Consider the following 13,486-nt stretch of genomic DNA (forward strand, 5'->3'; position numbering starts at 1 on the left):
GTTTATAAATATTAAAAAGGAAAAACACTCTCTTTCAGATAAAATGGGTGGCTCTTAAAAGAGCCTTTTGATCTACAGAAGACAAACTTGAGGACTCATTTATTTAGATTTGGAGGGTTTCTCGGTCTTCTTGGGCAGCAGCACGGCCTGGATATTGGGCAGCACGCCGCCCTGAGCGATGGTCACTCGGCCCAGAAGTTTGTTGAGTTCCTCGTCGTTGCGTACCGCCAGCTGCAGGTGACGGGGGATGATGCGGGTCTTCTTGTTGTCCCGAGCGGCGTTTCCAGCCAGCTCCAGGATCTCAGCGGTGAGGTACTCGAGCACCGCCGCCAGATAAACAGGAGCTCCGGCACCGACGCGCTCGCCGTAGTTTCCTTTGCGAAGAAGCCTGTGAACACGGCCGACGGGGAACTGCAGTCCCGCCCTAGAGGAGCGAGTCTTAGCCTTCGCTCTGGCTTTACCACCGGTTTTGCCTCTTCCACTCATTGTTTTTAAATCAGTTACAACAAACTGCGCAGTCAAAAGACAGTAACAGAATAAAATCCGTACGCCTCCACTCACTGGCTTTAAACGAGAGTGCCAGTCGCCGATTGGTTTAGAGTCTGTAAAGATTTAAACCAATCACTGAACTTCTCAGTTCAGTTTCAGTTTATTGTCCCCTAAGGGAAACTTGTCTTACAGCGAGGTAAACATGTAAGTAGCACAACAGGTAAACACCACATGTATACGAATAAACAACACAAACTACTAATTAAAAACTTTGTTACTCTACTACTCATCTATGTCAAAGAATTGTGCAAATTTAGCAACCGAATTGCACTAGGTATAAAATAATTATTTGTCCTATTGGACTAAAACAAGGGACTCTGAATCTCCGGCCTGAGGGGAGGACCTCAAAAGAACAATGAAGGGGGTGATTTACACAGTCCAATATGGCATCTGCTTTCCTCATAACCTGCCTCTCATAAATATTTGTCAAGGAAATCTGTGGACAGCCTATTAACTTACCAGCCACCTTCACAATGTGGCTGAGGTTATTTTTCTCCCTCACCCCCCTTCTAGCGGGTATTATTGTGCACTGTTTGCGCAAGTATTTGTGAGTGTGACTAATAAGACAGAAGAGTTATATGAAATTTAAATAAGTACAAAAACGGATATTGTACACTGTTCCTACCAAAAGCGCTGCACCTTTCACACAGTCACACATTATATATTCTGTGTATATACTGTACAATATATACGTATATATACACAGTATATTCTGTGCACACTGACCATCTGATACTGTACAATATTATGTTCCTATTGCAATATTGGAGTTTTATCACTGTCCATATTGTTGGATGTGGGGTTGTTTGTATTGTATTATCACAATTCCCCAGCATAGTGTTGTGTGTATAATTCTGTCTGTACCTGTGTTGTATAACATGCCGTTTCTGAACAGTCTGAACCCGTTTTTTTTTTTTTTTTTGCCCATTTACAATACATTTCTTATATAAAAATGGTTTAATTAAGGTTTTTTTTTTTTTTTTACTGGGTGTTTAGAATGAATCCAAAAGGTTAAAAGTCACATCTCTATTGAAAATTCATTTCACATTTCTATCAAAATGAACAGAAATCTTCAATATTAATAAGTTTTGCTCTAATTTAGAGTAAGTGGGTGGCTCTTAAAAGAGCCGTTGAGGCACAAACAGTTACCTTTACTTCTTTTTGGGCGCTGCCTTTTTAGGCTTGGTAGCTTTAGGTTTTGCCACCTTAGGTTTAGCAGTCTTTGCCTTTTTGGGACTCTTGGCTGCTTTTTTAGCGGCTGCTGGCTTCTTGGGGCTCTTCGTCGCCTTCTTAGCGGCTGTGGCGGCGGGTTTCTTGGCCTTCTTGGGCGACTTCTTAGCGGCGGGTTTCTTAGGCGATTTCTTGGCGGCGGGCTTCTTTGCCGCAGCGCTCTTGGGCTTCTTGGCAGCAGCGGGTTTCTTGACCGCGGTCTTCTTCACTTTAGTAGCCGCTTTCTTCTTGGTCTCAGCTTGCTGCTTGTTGAGCTTGAATGATCCAGAGGCGCCAGTCCCTTTGACCTGCACCAGGGCGCCTTTGGTCACCAGGCTCTTGATGGCGATCTTGACGCGGGAGTTGTTCTTCTCCACATCGTAGCCGCCGGCAGCGAGCGCTTTCTTCAACGCGGCGAGGGACACGCCGCTCCTCTCCTTGGATGCGGATACAGCTTTGACGATGAGCTCGCCGACGCCTGGTCCTGCTTTCTTGGCTTTCGCAGCGGACTTCTTCTTGGGCGCTTTGGCCGGGGCGGCAACAGCGGGTGCGGGTGCGGTCTCTGCCATTTCTCTCCGATTGGATCTGCAGTCTTTTAAGTGCTGTCTCTGGTTTCTGCAATGACTGGCGCTCGCGCGGCGCTGCGCTCTTAAATAGCACATGAGAACCTTATAGACTCAACCTGCCCGCTCGGCATCTATGCGCGTCAACGAACCCCTCATGCGTGTGCTTTCTTCTCTTACATTTGAGGCAAAACTGCAACGGTAAAATAGTTTAGCACAGTCTAAACAAAGTGAACACCAAGCAGATGTTCTGAGCTTTCATTTGAGACTAATATACGCGAAGAGGAAATGTTAATTTTGCCTTCATCAGATCAAATCCAAGGCGAGCATCAGGCACGGGGGAAAGCCGCGTGTAAGTTTGATAAATTGTTTAAGTGGAAAAGTTGATAAAAGCCTGAACTGATTTTCTTTATGTTCAGCAAACCGTCTGAAGAGACTTTAATGAAATCAGCATCAATGAGGGGCGTCAGGAGGCTTTCATACAGATGTTGTTTTGGGCAGCTTGAAGCACACGAACATCCGGAGACTCCGAGTCTCTCTGTGACTCTCATGTCTGGCCAGATGATCTGTCCATATAATAATAAAAATAATAACATTAATCACAATAATAAATATATCCGCCGGATCACACAAGTGTTAATGTTTTAACTTGTTAAACACGACGTTTCCATAAGCTGATGTGCATATGAGTCATTCCACGAAACCAGTATGATTAAGTGTATTTTACCTATGGGGTCACCACAATCTATTTTTAAAAGCTTTTTGTATCAATTGAAATGTCTCCTTTAATAAAGTTTAAAAATGATGACGTACATATTATCTTTACATTAGAAATTAGCTTGTTTTTTCAGTTGACACCACCTATTTTGTCCCTCATGGCCTTCTATGAAAGTCTACTTGGGATATGAATAATAAAAGTAGAAAAAAAGTCCATACATTTTGCCATTCCCATGAAGATCCATTTGTGCTTTTTTGCTGGTAAAGTTTTATTTTTTATTTTTTTTTAAGTAAATTCAAGATTATTCATTAAAATCACATGATTTAGTTCCGTCCCTCAGTAATCCCTCAACCCCGTTACACAAATCATTCTCCCCCATAAAAATAATGAACAGATCCTTATATGTGACATCAATAACAGGAAGTAACATCATAGAAGTTTTCTGAACAACATTGTGTGTAGACACAGGCAAGTTACCACCTTCTCTTATAACTTAATTAGAATTGTGATATTGTGGTTGTCAGGCTCAACGACTCAACCCTGTTACATCAAATAAAGATAGAATTCTTTTACTTGTGAAAATGATCTTTGTTATTTCAACAATATACATGATTTCTTAATACCATGCATGCCATGTGCTCTCCTGTAATTCACTACATGTAGAGCAGTGGCCATTTTCGAGCAAAAAATCACAACCCTGTCACACTCAACCCCGTTACTTTTTTGCTACGAATAGCGCGCACATGCAAAAATAAAACACACAAACACATGCTCGCACACACACACACACACACACACACATACACACACATGCACGCACACACACACATCAAAAAAGCACACAAGTAATATGTTTTATTTTGATGACCTATTTAGTCAGTTTATAATGTTCTAATGTATACTAAGTTATTGTTGTTTTTCCTGCAGTCGGGTTAATAAAACTGAGTTGCAATTGCAATTTATATCTGTTGTTTTTCTTGGTTACATAATGAAATACAGTGCTTATAGAAAATCTTACAGTGAATTTGAGTAAAAAACAACTATGCATATGTTAAGCTGTATTTGTCTCTTCAACCCTGTTACCCTAGTCTCAACCCTGTCACACCTACATTTTTATTAATTATTTTTTTAAGTTTATGAATAAGTCATTTAATGTTTGTTGAACTTAGTCTGAAATGTTCAGAGCAATCATAAAAATACTGATTTTAGTTCAAATTCTGAAGTTAAGCCACATCTTTGATCAAAAATGATGAGGTTGCTGTCACAAAAAGTGTCCATTCCAGGCTTTAGTTTAGCATAAGTGTTACATTATATGTTAATTTTACATTTACAATTACTGAATTAGTGTGAGGGACATCTGATTAATAGGAAAACGTTGATTTCATTACAAATATATTTTATAAACATATTCAGAGAGCTCCCATAGTGTCCATAACGGGGTTGAAGACGAATAGTGCCCATATCTTAAAATAATAACCAATAATAATAGGGATTTGATGCCTGAGGTGGGAAAATATGTTTTTCTGGAAGTTAAATATGTAATTAATGTTGTGGGGTGTTCAGAAAAGTAATACAACATTAAGCCAAGTCTCAGTCACAAATGAAAAAAGCCAGACCTTGTGAAGCGAAAAAGTCATTCAGTATGAAGGTCTTACTAACCAACGATCTCGAATTAACCAGAGCGAGGAAACAAGGAACCATCAATTTGAGTATTGAGAAGCACCCACAGTATAGTCCTGGAAGTTTTATCTATTTTTATATTTTATACAAACAATGTTGAAGTCTCTGCGGTCACAGATTTAATGTCAACACAATAGTTATGTTTAACAGCAGATTTACAGTGGTGAAAAACTACAGTACCCAAGAGGTTGTACAGAAAATTCCATCAATCAAAGTCGCCAAAAGCAAAATGCACCAAAAGAGCTCTTTAACTCCGCCCACTCCCATGAACCACTGTATCATGCAGTCAAGGTGGTCTCCTTACACTTTCAAAACACTAGAATATTTGTGTATACGGTATGCATATTTTGAAATAAACTTAAAATATATTGTTTTTAAATCTATAAAATCAACATTTTTAAATTACTTTTATTTTTCTCTCTTTTATTTTATTTTATACTGTTTACTAGGGGTGTAACGATACCCTCATGTCACGATTCGATACAAATCACGATACTGAACTCACAATACAATATTATTGCGATACTCCAAGACATAAGGTAAAACATTTTTTTTTACTGTTGATTAAAATACTAAATTTGCTATTACATTGTGGGTGTAAATGAATATTCTTGGACTTGTTGCTGGAAACCCAATGCACGGGACAATAATGACACCAGAATAAAAATATCCATGATTCTGAAGCTGAAATGTATTGATTGTTGATTTATTCTTTTCACCCGTTTTTTTTTTTTTTTTTCATTGTGGCAAGTGTGTTGCCCTTAGACTTCATTGTAAATAATGTACATATGACTGTTTTCCTCCTGGTTAAATCTGATAGTGGAGACATTAAATTGTCTTTAGGTGTGAATATGTGTATGCCCGTGTGTTTGCACTGTGATGGACTGGCCATCTGTCCAGGGTATTTCTCTCTTCTTGCCTGAGACACTGGCTGCAGTTTGGAGAATGGATGTATGGCATTCAGGATTTCTCATTTATAGTATATGAACTTCTCAGTCCAATTCTCTTCTGTGTAGTCAGCCTATACACCTTATTCAGAGCAGTGCCATGACAGGTATGAAAGCGAGGCTGTGAGGGATAGACGTTTCAGCTATAAAAAGCTCTAAATCTCCTATCACTCTTTTCCACAGCTCATGTTTGGAGTTTTTTGGTCAACTTAAATTTCTTGGACAGGTATTTTTGCAGTGTTCCATCAGCAGAACAATAAAAAAAAGGATTTCTAAAACAGTACAACCCACTGAAGAGATGAATGTCTGTTCCTCACAGCCTGGCTTGCTTTTATTCCCAAAGATGCTGCTCTGAATCAGGTCTACTAAAAGCTTTCAGCAATCAGGCTCTATTACATTAACTCCTTATGGATGCAAAGCTACCACATTTAAGATCATCCAAAGGGAAGGTCTCTGGTTACAAAGCAGACCAATCAGTGCAGTACTGAAAAAAGTGGTTCAACTTAAGAAATCTTAATAAAGAAGAGAAATTAACCCATTCCCTGTAACATTGAAAGAAAACTGCAAAAACATCCTGAAAATGCACTGAATTAAGAGTATTGTGACTTCCTATAATTATATAGGTTAATCATTATATTTCTAAATCCACCCCTTTTCTGTCTTTTCACACTCTTGTAGACTGGGTGACTGACAGCCTTTCAACAGGATTAAACTGGCAGGGAATTTTCTCCTCTTTGCCTTCCCATGAGGCCACAGTACTCTGGGACAGTAAATGTGCCACAGAAAACAATGGGAAGATGTTCAATGGATTATGCTGGCAAAAGCAACGACAGTTTAAGAAAACTCCTTAAGAGAGAAAACATAGAGAGGTTACCCTTTCTGAATTTCTCAAAATAGTTCACGAGGTCTAAATTCTCCCATCAAGCATTTAATATTTAAAACCCCATAGAATCAGAGGTGTTCTTCGAATCCTGAAGATGTTGGACATGCCCTAACATTTGTGCTCATTTCAGCTATTTACACCATAAAGGCCTATTTATACTTCTGCTTCGAACTGCCGCCGTAGCTACGTTGTAGGCTGTGTGTAGCGCGCGTACCCTACGGCGTACCCTGACGTGCACCTCTCCAAAAATGTAACAACGCGTCAATTCTACGCGGACACAAGCGCTGTGATTGGTCTGCCAGAACCCCTCCCTCGGGGTTTCACATGCTCCCTAGGTGCGCGTCAACGCGGACAACGACACAGAGGTATAAATTAAAACCAACACGTTGCCTACGCCGTATAGGCTCCGGCGTAGGTCCGACGCAGAAGTATAATGAGGCCTTAAGGAAAATGGCTTACTACACTGCATTCAGCCCAGATTGTATTTCAGTAATAATGCTACTTTGATTTTCTGGTTTCTTAAAAGCAGTGTGAAAGACAGTGCCAGTGGTCATAAATACTGCATTCAGCACCTGAGGAAATATTGATCCCTTCCCTAAAGGATCTATTAATATAAAAAATATATATATATAAATATTTAAAAAAAAGTCTCCTCACAATCACACACATTTTTAAATGTAGTTTATTTACAGAAATAGTGTACAGTTTACTCAAAAGAGGGTGTGTAATTGAAGGCACATTGTTGTGCACCCAGGTTTGAACACTCAATTATTGTTGTGCCATTCCTGGAAACAGTTCCTGTTCAACTGAAGACACAAATGAACGTCACATGCCTGGCATTTCCATGGTGTTTGTTGCTTCTTGCCACGCACTGCTTTGCAATGCACACATATGCGGCGACCAACAGTGGCAATTCTTCTGACATTGGAGGTCAGCTCAGCTCCTGGAACCGGCATATGGTCATTACTGGTCTGTTCTGGATCTGCTTTCTCAGACACACCACAGAGCTCTGCAACAAGCTCTTCCATAAACGCCTTGTGCGTCATGTTGCCGTGTAGCTCCTTGTGCAATATGAAAGCGTTGGTGGAAGCAACGTCCAAGAAGTGTAGAAAGACTTTTCTGTACCACTTCATGGTGTTGTGCTGTGCAGTGTAGTACTGCAACAGCTGGTTGGACGGGTCAACACTTGTCATGTGCTGGTTGTAAGCGCTCACAGGCGCAGGACATGGAAAAGACTTTGTCCTCCGTGTCTCTTGTGCTTTCACTTGTCGTTGCACACGGTCTCCTGTATAGGCAGCATGGATGGTGGAACAAACAGACACCTCTTGTTTGTCCATCCACTTCACACACACAAGAGGCCCATCCCGAATCCACCGGATGGATCCCCTGCTGGACTTTTTGGTCAATGGATTAGATGTGCTCCGTGGGAAGTCCTTCCTATAGTCTCTGTAAGTTCCACAAGCACCAAACTTCATAGCAAACAAGTCTGTTAAGAGCTTTGGACTTGTATAGAAATCGTCCATGTACACATGATACCCAGAGCCCAAAACTTTCTTGTCCAGAAGAGACATCACAGCATCATAAGAAAGCCCACGGCCTGTGGGAAAGATGTTCTTGCCCGTGTACACAGAGAGGTCCACAGTATAGCCATTCGACGAGTCCGCCAGGACAAAAAACTTGAAAACTTGAGGCTCGGCTTTCATGAATCTTCTCATTCCTGCATTTGCTCTGCATGCCACCAGTCTGTCCTTAACAGCTAAATTTCTTCTGGGATGATAAAAGGTTTTGCAAGCAAGACGGATGGTGTCCATGAGGGGTCTGACCCTGAAGAGCTGGTCATGTTCAGCTGTTCCCCTCTTTTTGTCATTTTCCTTGTCTGCCTCTGGGTGACTTATGTGCAAATTCCATGAAATGGTGCGGTATCGTTCCCTAGACATGACTGTGGCGGGAAAGGGCACAGAGAAGAGACTGTCCTGCCGCCAGTAGTCAGCGATGGAGCTCATCTTCACCGAGGCCATGTAGAAAACGAGTCCAATGTAGCGGTACAGCTCGCCAACACTGACATCTGTCCAACTGTATTTGCGACCCTTTGCGAGTGCCCTGGCAGCCTGAGCGTTTGTGTTGTGGCACAGATTTGACACGGCGCTCTCTGAGAAAAACAGTTTGAAAAGACTCATAGGAGAGTGCGAGTCAGCAAGACTCGACTGCGGCCCAGGTTCCCGAGCCGGCAGGAATCTCAGAGACTTTGGAGCCACATCGACATCAGTCTCTTCCCTCCATGACAGAGTCTTGGCTCTTTTTAAAACTGGAATCTGGTCACTGTCATTCTCACATCTGTGGGGGGAGTAAACAAAAGTGAGCACGTTGACAAAAGGATCACAACATTATCAATTACTAATACTGATAAATTGCCCACTCATAAAAAAAAAAAAAAACTATTTACACATTCATCCATGCACATATACTTTGCATAGATTAATTTTGATTACATGTACTGTGAAATAATATGTCACTTGTAAAATGACGGAGTAAACGTGCACTTACACATTAAGATTCTCAACCGCGTTGAAAACTGAACGATGTTTGTGTCCTGTGTGAGGTCCACGTGAAGGAACCACATTCCTAAGAAAAGAAAAGGTACAAGCACAAATATTAGTAAACCGTTAGCTTATGTTGTCCAAGGTGGCAAACCAGTGCACGCATAAGTGATAGACCCTCTTCACATTTCCGGGTTTCTCAGAAGAGAAAATCATCCAAGTTGGGTAAAATTCTAATGTGGTGAATGAGAGACTACATTGCATATATATTTTGTTTTAATTTGCTCAAACAACAATAGAAAAACTTCACAAAAGTGTTTTCACAACTTAAAAAAAAAAAGTAAACGAAATATAGAGAGATGCTAATCTCACTGTCACTCACACAGCCGCAGTATTAGAAACACCCAATTTTTTTGTAATGTGTTGCAACGGAGATATATTGCCATGTATAGTTATAAATGTGCATACATTTAAATAGTAATGATAATAATAATGATAATAATAAACACTCTGCAGGATTCACGATGCTGATCACCATTAAAACTAGTCATCACAGTCTGTGAAAAGGGTCCATTGATATTTAATGGATATACAGTCGCGCGCTTTATGGCTGTTGATGGGGCATTGACATGATGCCCCATCGACAGGATACCCCATCGACAGCCATAAAGCGCGCGACTGTATAACCATTAGGCTAATTATCAATGGACCCTTTTCACAGACTGTGATGACTAGTTGTAATGGTGATCAGCATCGTGAATCCTGCAGAGTGTATATTATTATTATTATTAATGTGTAATTAATAATTAATGAATTACAGAATTATTATTATTATTAATAATAATAATAATAATAATTCTGTCATTAATTAATAATTACACATTCAAAACAATTAAACCTCAGCAGATGTTGGAGTAAATCATTACTCTGTACTAAGGACTATGAGACAACAAAATGTATCAACTTTATAAGGATATAATCTGTTAAATCTATTAATTCTTCAAATGAACTGAGGAGGGCAGCAATACGCCATTGTAGCGTCTAGTCTGCCCCGAACCTGTGAAATCTGCCCTCAAAGAAGGTGCTCACCAAGACGGCCAACGAAAGAGACACATATAAAATCCAGAAATAAAGAAAGTTAAGCTAAAATTACAAAGTTGAAGGGGGTTTTCCTGTTCTTGTTTAGCGCCGGTCTGGCCACGCCCACCGGCAGAGCGCGTCATTCACATGGTAATGACCTGAATGTGGGAAACGCCCCCGATCAACAGGATAAAACCTGCGGCAAACTTATGTTTGGCTTTATTGACTTTTCCTGAAGATGGCACGTCACGCACACGAGGAAGCTCTATGATCATAGACAGTGAGGAAGAATCGACTTGTTCCTCAGAGTCAGAAGATGATGAAGACGTTGATGATGAAGGCTCGCAGTTTGAGGATCAGTTTGAGCCAGCGCTGGACACATCTTCTGAAGAGTAAGCCGTTTATTCTTATTTTAGTTATTAGAGTCGCATATAACTGTTTCAAACCAATATGACCAGACGATATCTACCATTTTGTTATATTATGAGTGAAATGTGTTGTCCTGTGGACTTTTAGAAGATCTAAATGTCTTACGAAACAAGTGTATACATGTTATACTCTAATGTGGAGAGAGAGATTGAGAGCGAGATGGACATTTAGCAACAGAGCTTAACTGTGTTCTCCAACATCTGCCGAGGTGTAATTGTTTTGAATGTGTAATTATTAATTAATGACAGAATTATAATAATAATTATTATTATTAATAATAATAATTCTGTAATTCATTAATTAATAATTACACATTAATAATAATAATAATAATAATAATAATAATAATAATATACACTCTGCAGGATTCACGATGCTGATCACCATTACAACTAGTCATCACAGTCTGTGAAAAGGGTCCATTGATAATTAGCCTAATGGTTATACAGTCGCGCGCTTTATGGCTGTCGATGGGGTATCCTGTCGATGGGGCATCGTGTCAATGCCCCATCAACAGCCATAAAGCGCGCGACTGTATATCCATTAAATATCAATGGACCCTTTTCACAGACTGTGATGACTAGTTTTAATGGTGATCAGCATCGTGAATCCTGCAGAGTGTTTATTATCATTACTATTTAAATGTAGGCCTATGCACATTTATAACTATACATGGCAATATATCTCTGTTGCATCACATTACAAAAAATTTGGGTGTTTCTAATACTGCGGCTGTGTGAGTGACAGTGAGATTAGCATCTCTCTATATTTCGTTTACTTTTTTTTTGAAAGTTGTGAAAACACTTTTGTGAAGTTTTTCTATTGTTGTTTGAGCAAATTAAAAACAAAATATATGCAATGTAGTCTCTCATTCACCACATTAGAATTTTACCCAACTTGGATGATTTTCTCTTCTGAGAAACCCGGAAATGTGAAGAGGGTCTATCACTTATGCGTGCACTGGTTTGCCACCTTGGACAACATAAGCTAATGGTTTACTAATATTTGTGCTTGTACCTTTTCTTTTCTTAGGAATGTGGTTCCTTCACGTGGACCTCACACAGGACACAAACATCGTTCAGTTTTCAACGCGGTTGAGAATCTTAATGTGTAAGTGCACGTTTACTCCGTCATTTTACAAGTGACATATTATTTCACAGTACATGTAATCAAAATTAATCTAAGCAAAGTATATGTGCATGGATGAATGTGTAAATAGCTTTTTAATGAGTGGCCAATATATCAGTATTAGTAATTGATAATGTTGTGATCCTTTTGTCAACATGCTCACTTTTGTTTTCTCCCCCCACAGATGTGAGAATGACAGTGACCAGATTCCTGTTTTAAAGAGAGCCAAGACTCTGTCATGGAGGGAAGAGACTGATGTCGATGTGGCTCCAAAGTCTCTGAGATTCCTGCCGGCTCGGGAACCTGGGCCGCAGTCGAGTCTTGCTGACTCGCACTCTCCTATGAGTCTTTTCAAACTGTTTTTCTCAGAGAGCGCCGTGTCAAATCTGTGCCACAACACAAACGCTCAGGCTGCCAGGGCACTCGCAAAGGGTCGCAAATACAGTTGGACAGATGTCAGTGTTGGCGAGCTGTACCGCTACATTGGACTCGTTTTCTACATGGCCTTCGTGAAGATGAGCTCCATCGCTGACTACTGGCGGCAGGACAGTCTCTTCTCTGTGCCCTTTCCCGCCACAGTCATGTCTAGGGACCGATACCGCACCATTTCATGGAATTTGCACATAAGTCACCCAGAGGCAGACCAGGAAAATGACAAAAAGAGGGGAACAGCTGAACATGACCAGCTCTTCAGGGTCAGACCCCTCATGGACACCATCCGTCTTGCTTGCAAAACCTTTTATCATCCCAGAAGAAATTTAGCTGTTAAGGACAGACTGGTGGCATGCAGAGCAAATGCAGGAATGAGAAGATTCATGAAAGCCGAGCCTCAAGTTTTCAAGTTTTTTGTCCTGGCGGACTCGTCGAATGGCTATACTGTGGACCTCTCTGTGTACACGGGCAAGAACATCTTTCCCACAGGACGTGGGCTTTCTTATGATGCTGTGATGTCTCTTCTGGACAAGAAAGTTTTGGGCTCTGGGTATCATGTGTACATGGACGATTTCTATACAAGTCCAAAGCTCTTAACAGACTTGTTAGCTATGAAGTTTGGGGCTTGTGGGACTTACAGAGACTATAGGAAGGACTTCCCACGGAGCACATCTAATCCATTGACCAAAAAGTCCAGCAGGGGATCCATCCGGTGGATTCGGGATGGGCCTCTTGTGTGTGTGAAGTGGATGGACAAACAAGAGGTGTCTGTTTGTTCCACCATCCATGCTGCCTATACAGGAGACCGTGTGCAACGACAAGTGAAAGCACAAGAGACACGGAGGACAAAGTCTTTTCCATGTCCTGCGCCTGTGAGAGCTTACAACCAGCACATGACAAGTGTTGACCCGTCCAACCAGCTGTTGCAGTACTACACTGCACAGCACAACACCATGAAGTGGTACAGAAAAGTCTTTCTACACTTCTTGGACGTTGCTGCCACCAACGCTTTCATATTGCACAAGGAGCTACAAGGCAACATGAGGCACAAGGCGTTTATGGAAGAGCTTGTTGCAGAGCTCTGTGGTGTGTCTGAGAAAGCAGATCCAGAACAGACCAGTAATGACCATGTGCCGGTTCCAGGAGCTGAGCTGACCTCCGACGTCAGAAATATTGCCACTGTTGGTCGCCGCATATGTGTGCATTGCAAAGCAGTGCGTGGCAAGAAGCAACAAACACCATGGAAATGCCAGGCATGTGACGTTCATTTGTGTCTTCAGTTGAACAGGAACTGTTTCCAGGAATGGCACAACAATGATTGAGTGTTCAAA

General features: G+C 41.0%; 4 protein-coding genes across 4 annotated transcripts; 1 reads left to right on the forward strand and 3 right to left on the reverse strand.

The window, feature by feature from the left end:
* Positions 1-98: 98 nt before the first annotated feature.
* Positions 99-489, reverse strand: LOC311283390 (histone H2A-like). Its single transcript, XM_084397755.1, has one exon. The coding sequence runs from the start codon at positions 484-486 to the stop codon at positions 100-102; it is 387 nt and encodes a 128-aa protein (XP_084253881.1). The 5' UTR covers positions 487-489; the 3' UTR covers position 99.
* Positions 490-1,700: 1,211 nt separating this feature from the next.
* On the reverse strand, positions 1,701-2,351 carry LOC311283402 (histone H1-like; the record flags this gene model as incomplete). The annotated part of the gene is made up of 1 exon (XM_084397768.1): positions 1,701-2,351. The coding sequence occupies exon 1, from the start codon at positions 2,325-2,327 to the stop codon at positions 1,701-1,703; it is 627 nt and encodes a 208-aa protein (XP_084253894.1). The 5' UTR covers positions 2,328-2,351.
* A 4,962-nt stretch (positions 2,352-7,313) lies between these two features.
* LOC311283317 (piggyBac transposable element-derived protein 4-like) lies at positions 7,314-9,169 on the reverse strand (the record flags this gene model as incomplete). The annotated part of the gene is made up of 3 exons (XM_084397668.1): positions 7,314-7,355; positions 7,473-8,883; positions 9,111-9,169. 3 exons carry the CDS (start codon positions 9,167-9,169, stop codon positions 7,314-7,316), a joined length of 1,512 nt encoding a protein of 503 aa, XP_084253794.1.
* A 2,709-nt stretch (positions 9,170-11,878) lies between these two features.
* On the forward strand, positions 11,879-13,477 carry LOC311283318 (piggyBac transposable element-derived protein 4-like; the record flags this gene model as incomplete). Its single annotated transcript, XM_084397669.1, has 1 exon — positions 11,879-13,477. The coding sequence occupies one exon, from the start codon at positions 11,879-11,881 to the stop codon at positions 13,475-13,477; it is 1,599 nt and encodes a 532-aa protein (XP_084253795.1).
* Between the last annotated feature and the right edge of the window lie 9 nt (positions 13,478-13,486).

Source organism: Rutilus rutilus, assembly GCF_951802725.1.
Source record: "Rutilus rutilus genome assembly, chromosome: 23".
Taxonomy (NCBI): Eukaryota; Metazoa; Chordata; class Actinopteri; order Cypriniformes; family Leuciscidae; genus Rutilus; species Rutilus rutilus.

Bases quoted from the DNA above. Each gene is read 5' to 3' on its own strand.
- LOC311283390 (XM_084397755.1), bottom strand. From the start codon at position 486: ATGAGTGGAAGAGGCAAAACCGGTGGTAAAGCCAGAGCGAAGGCTAAG.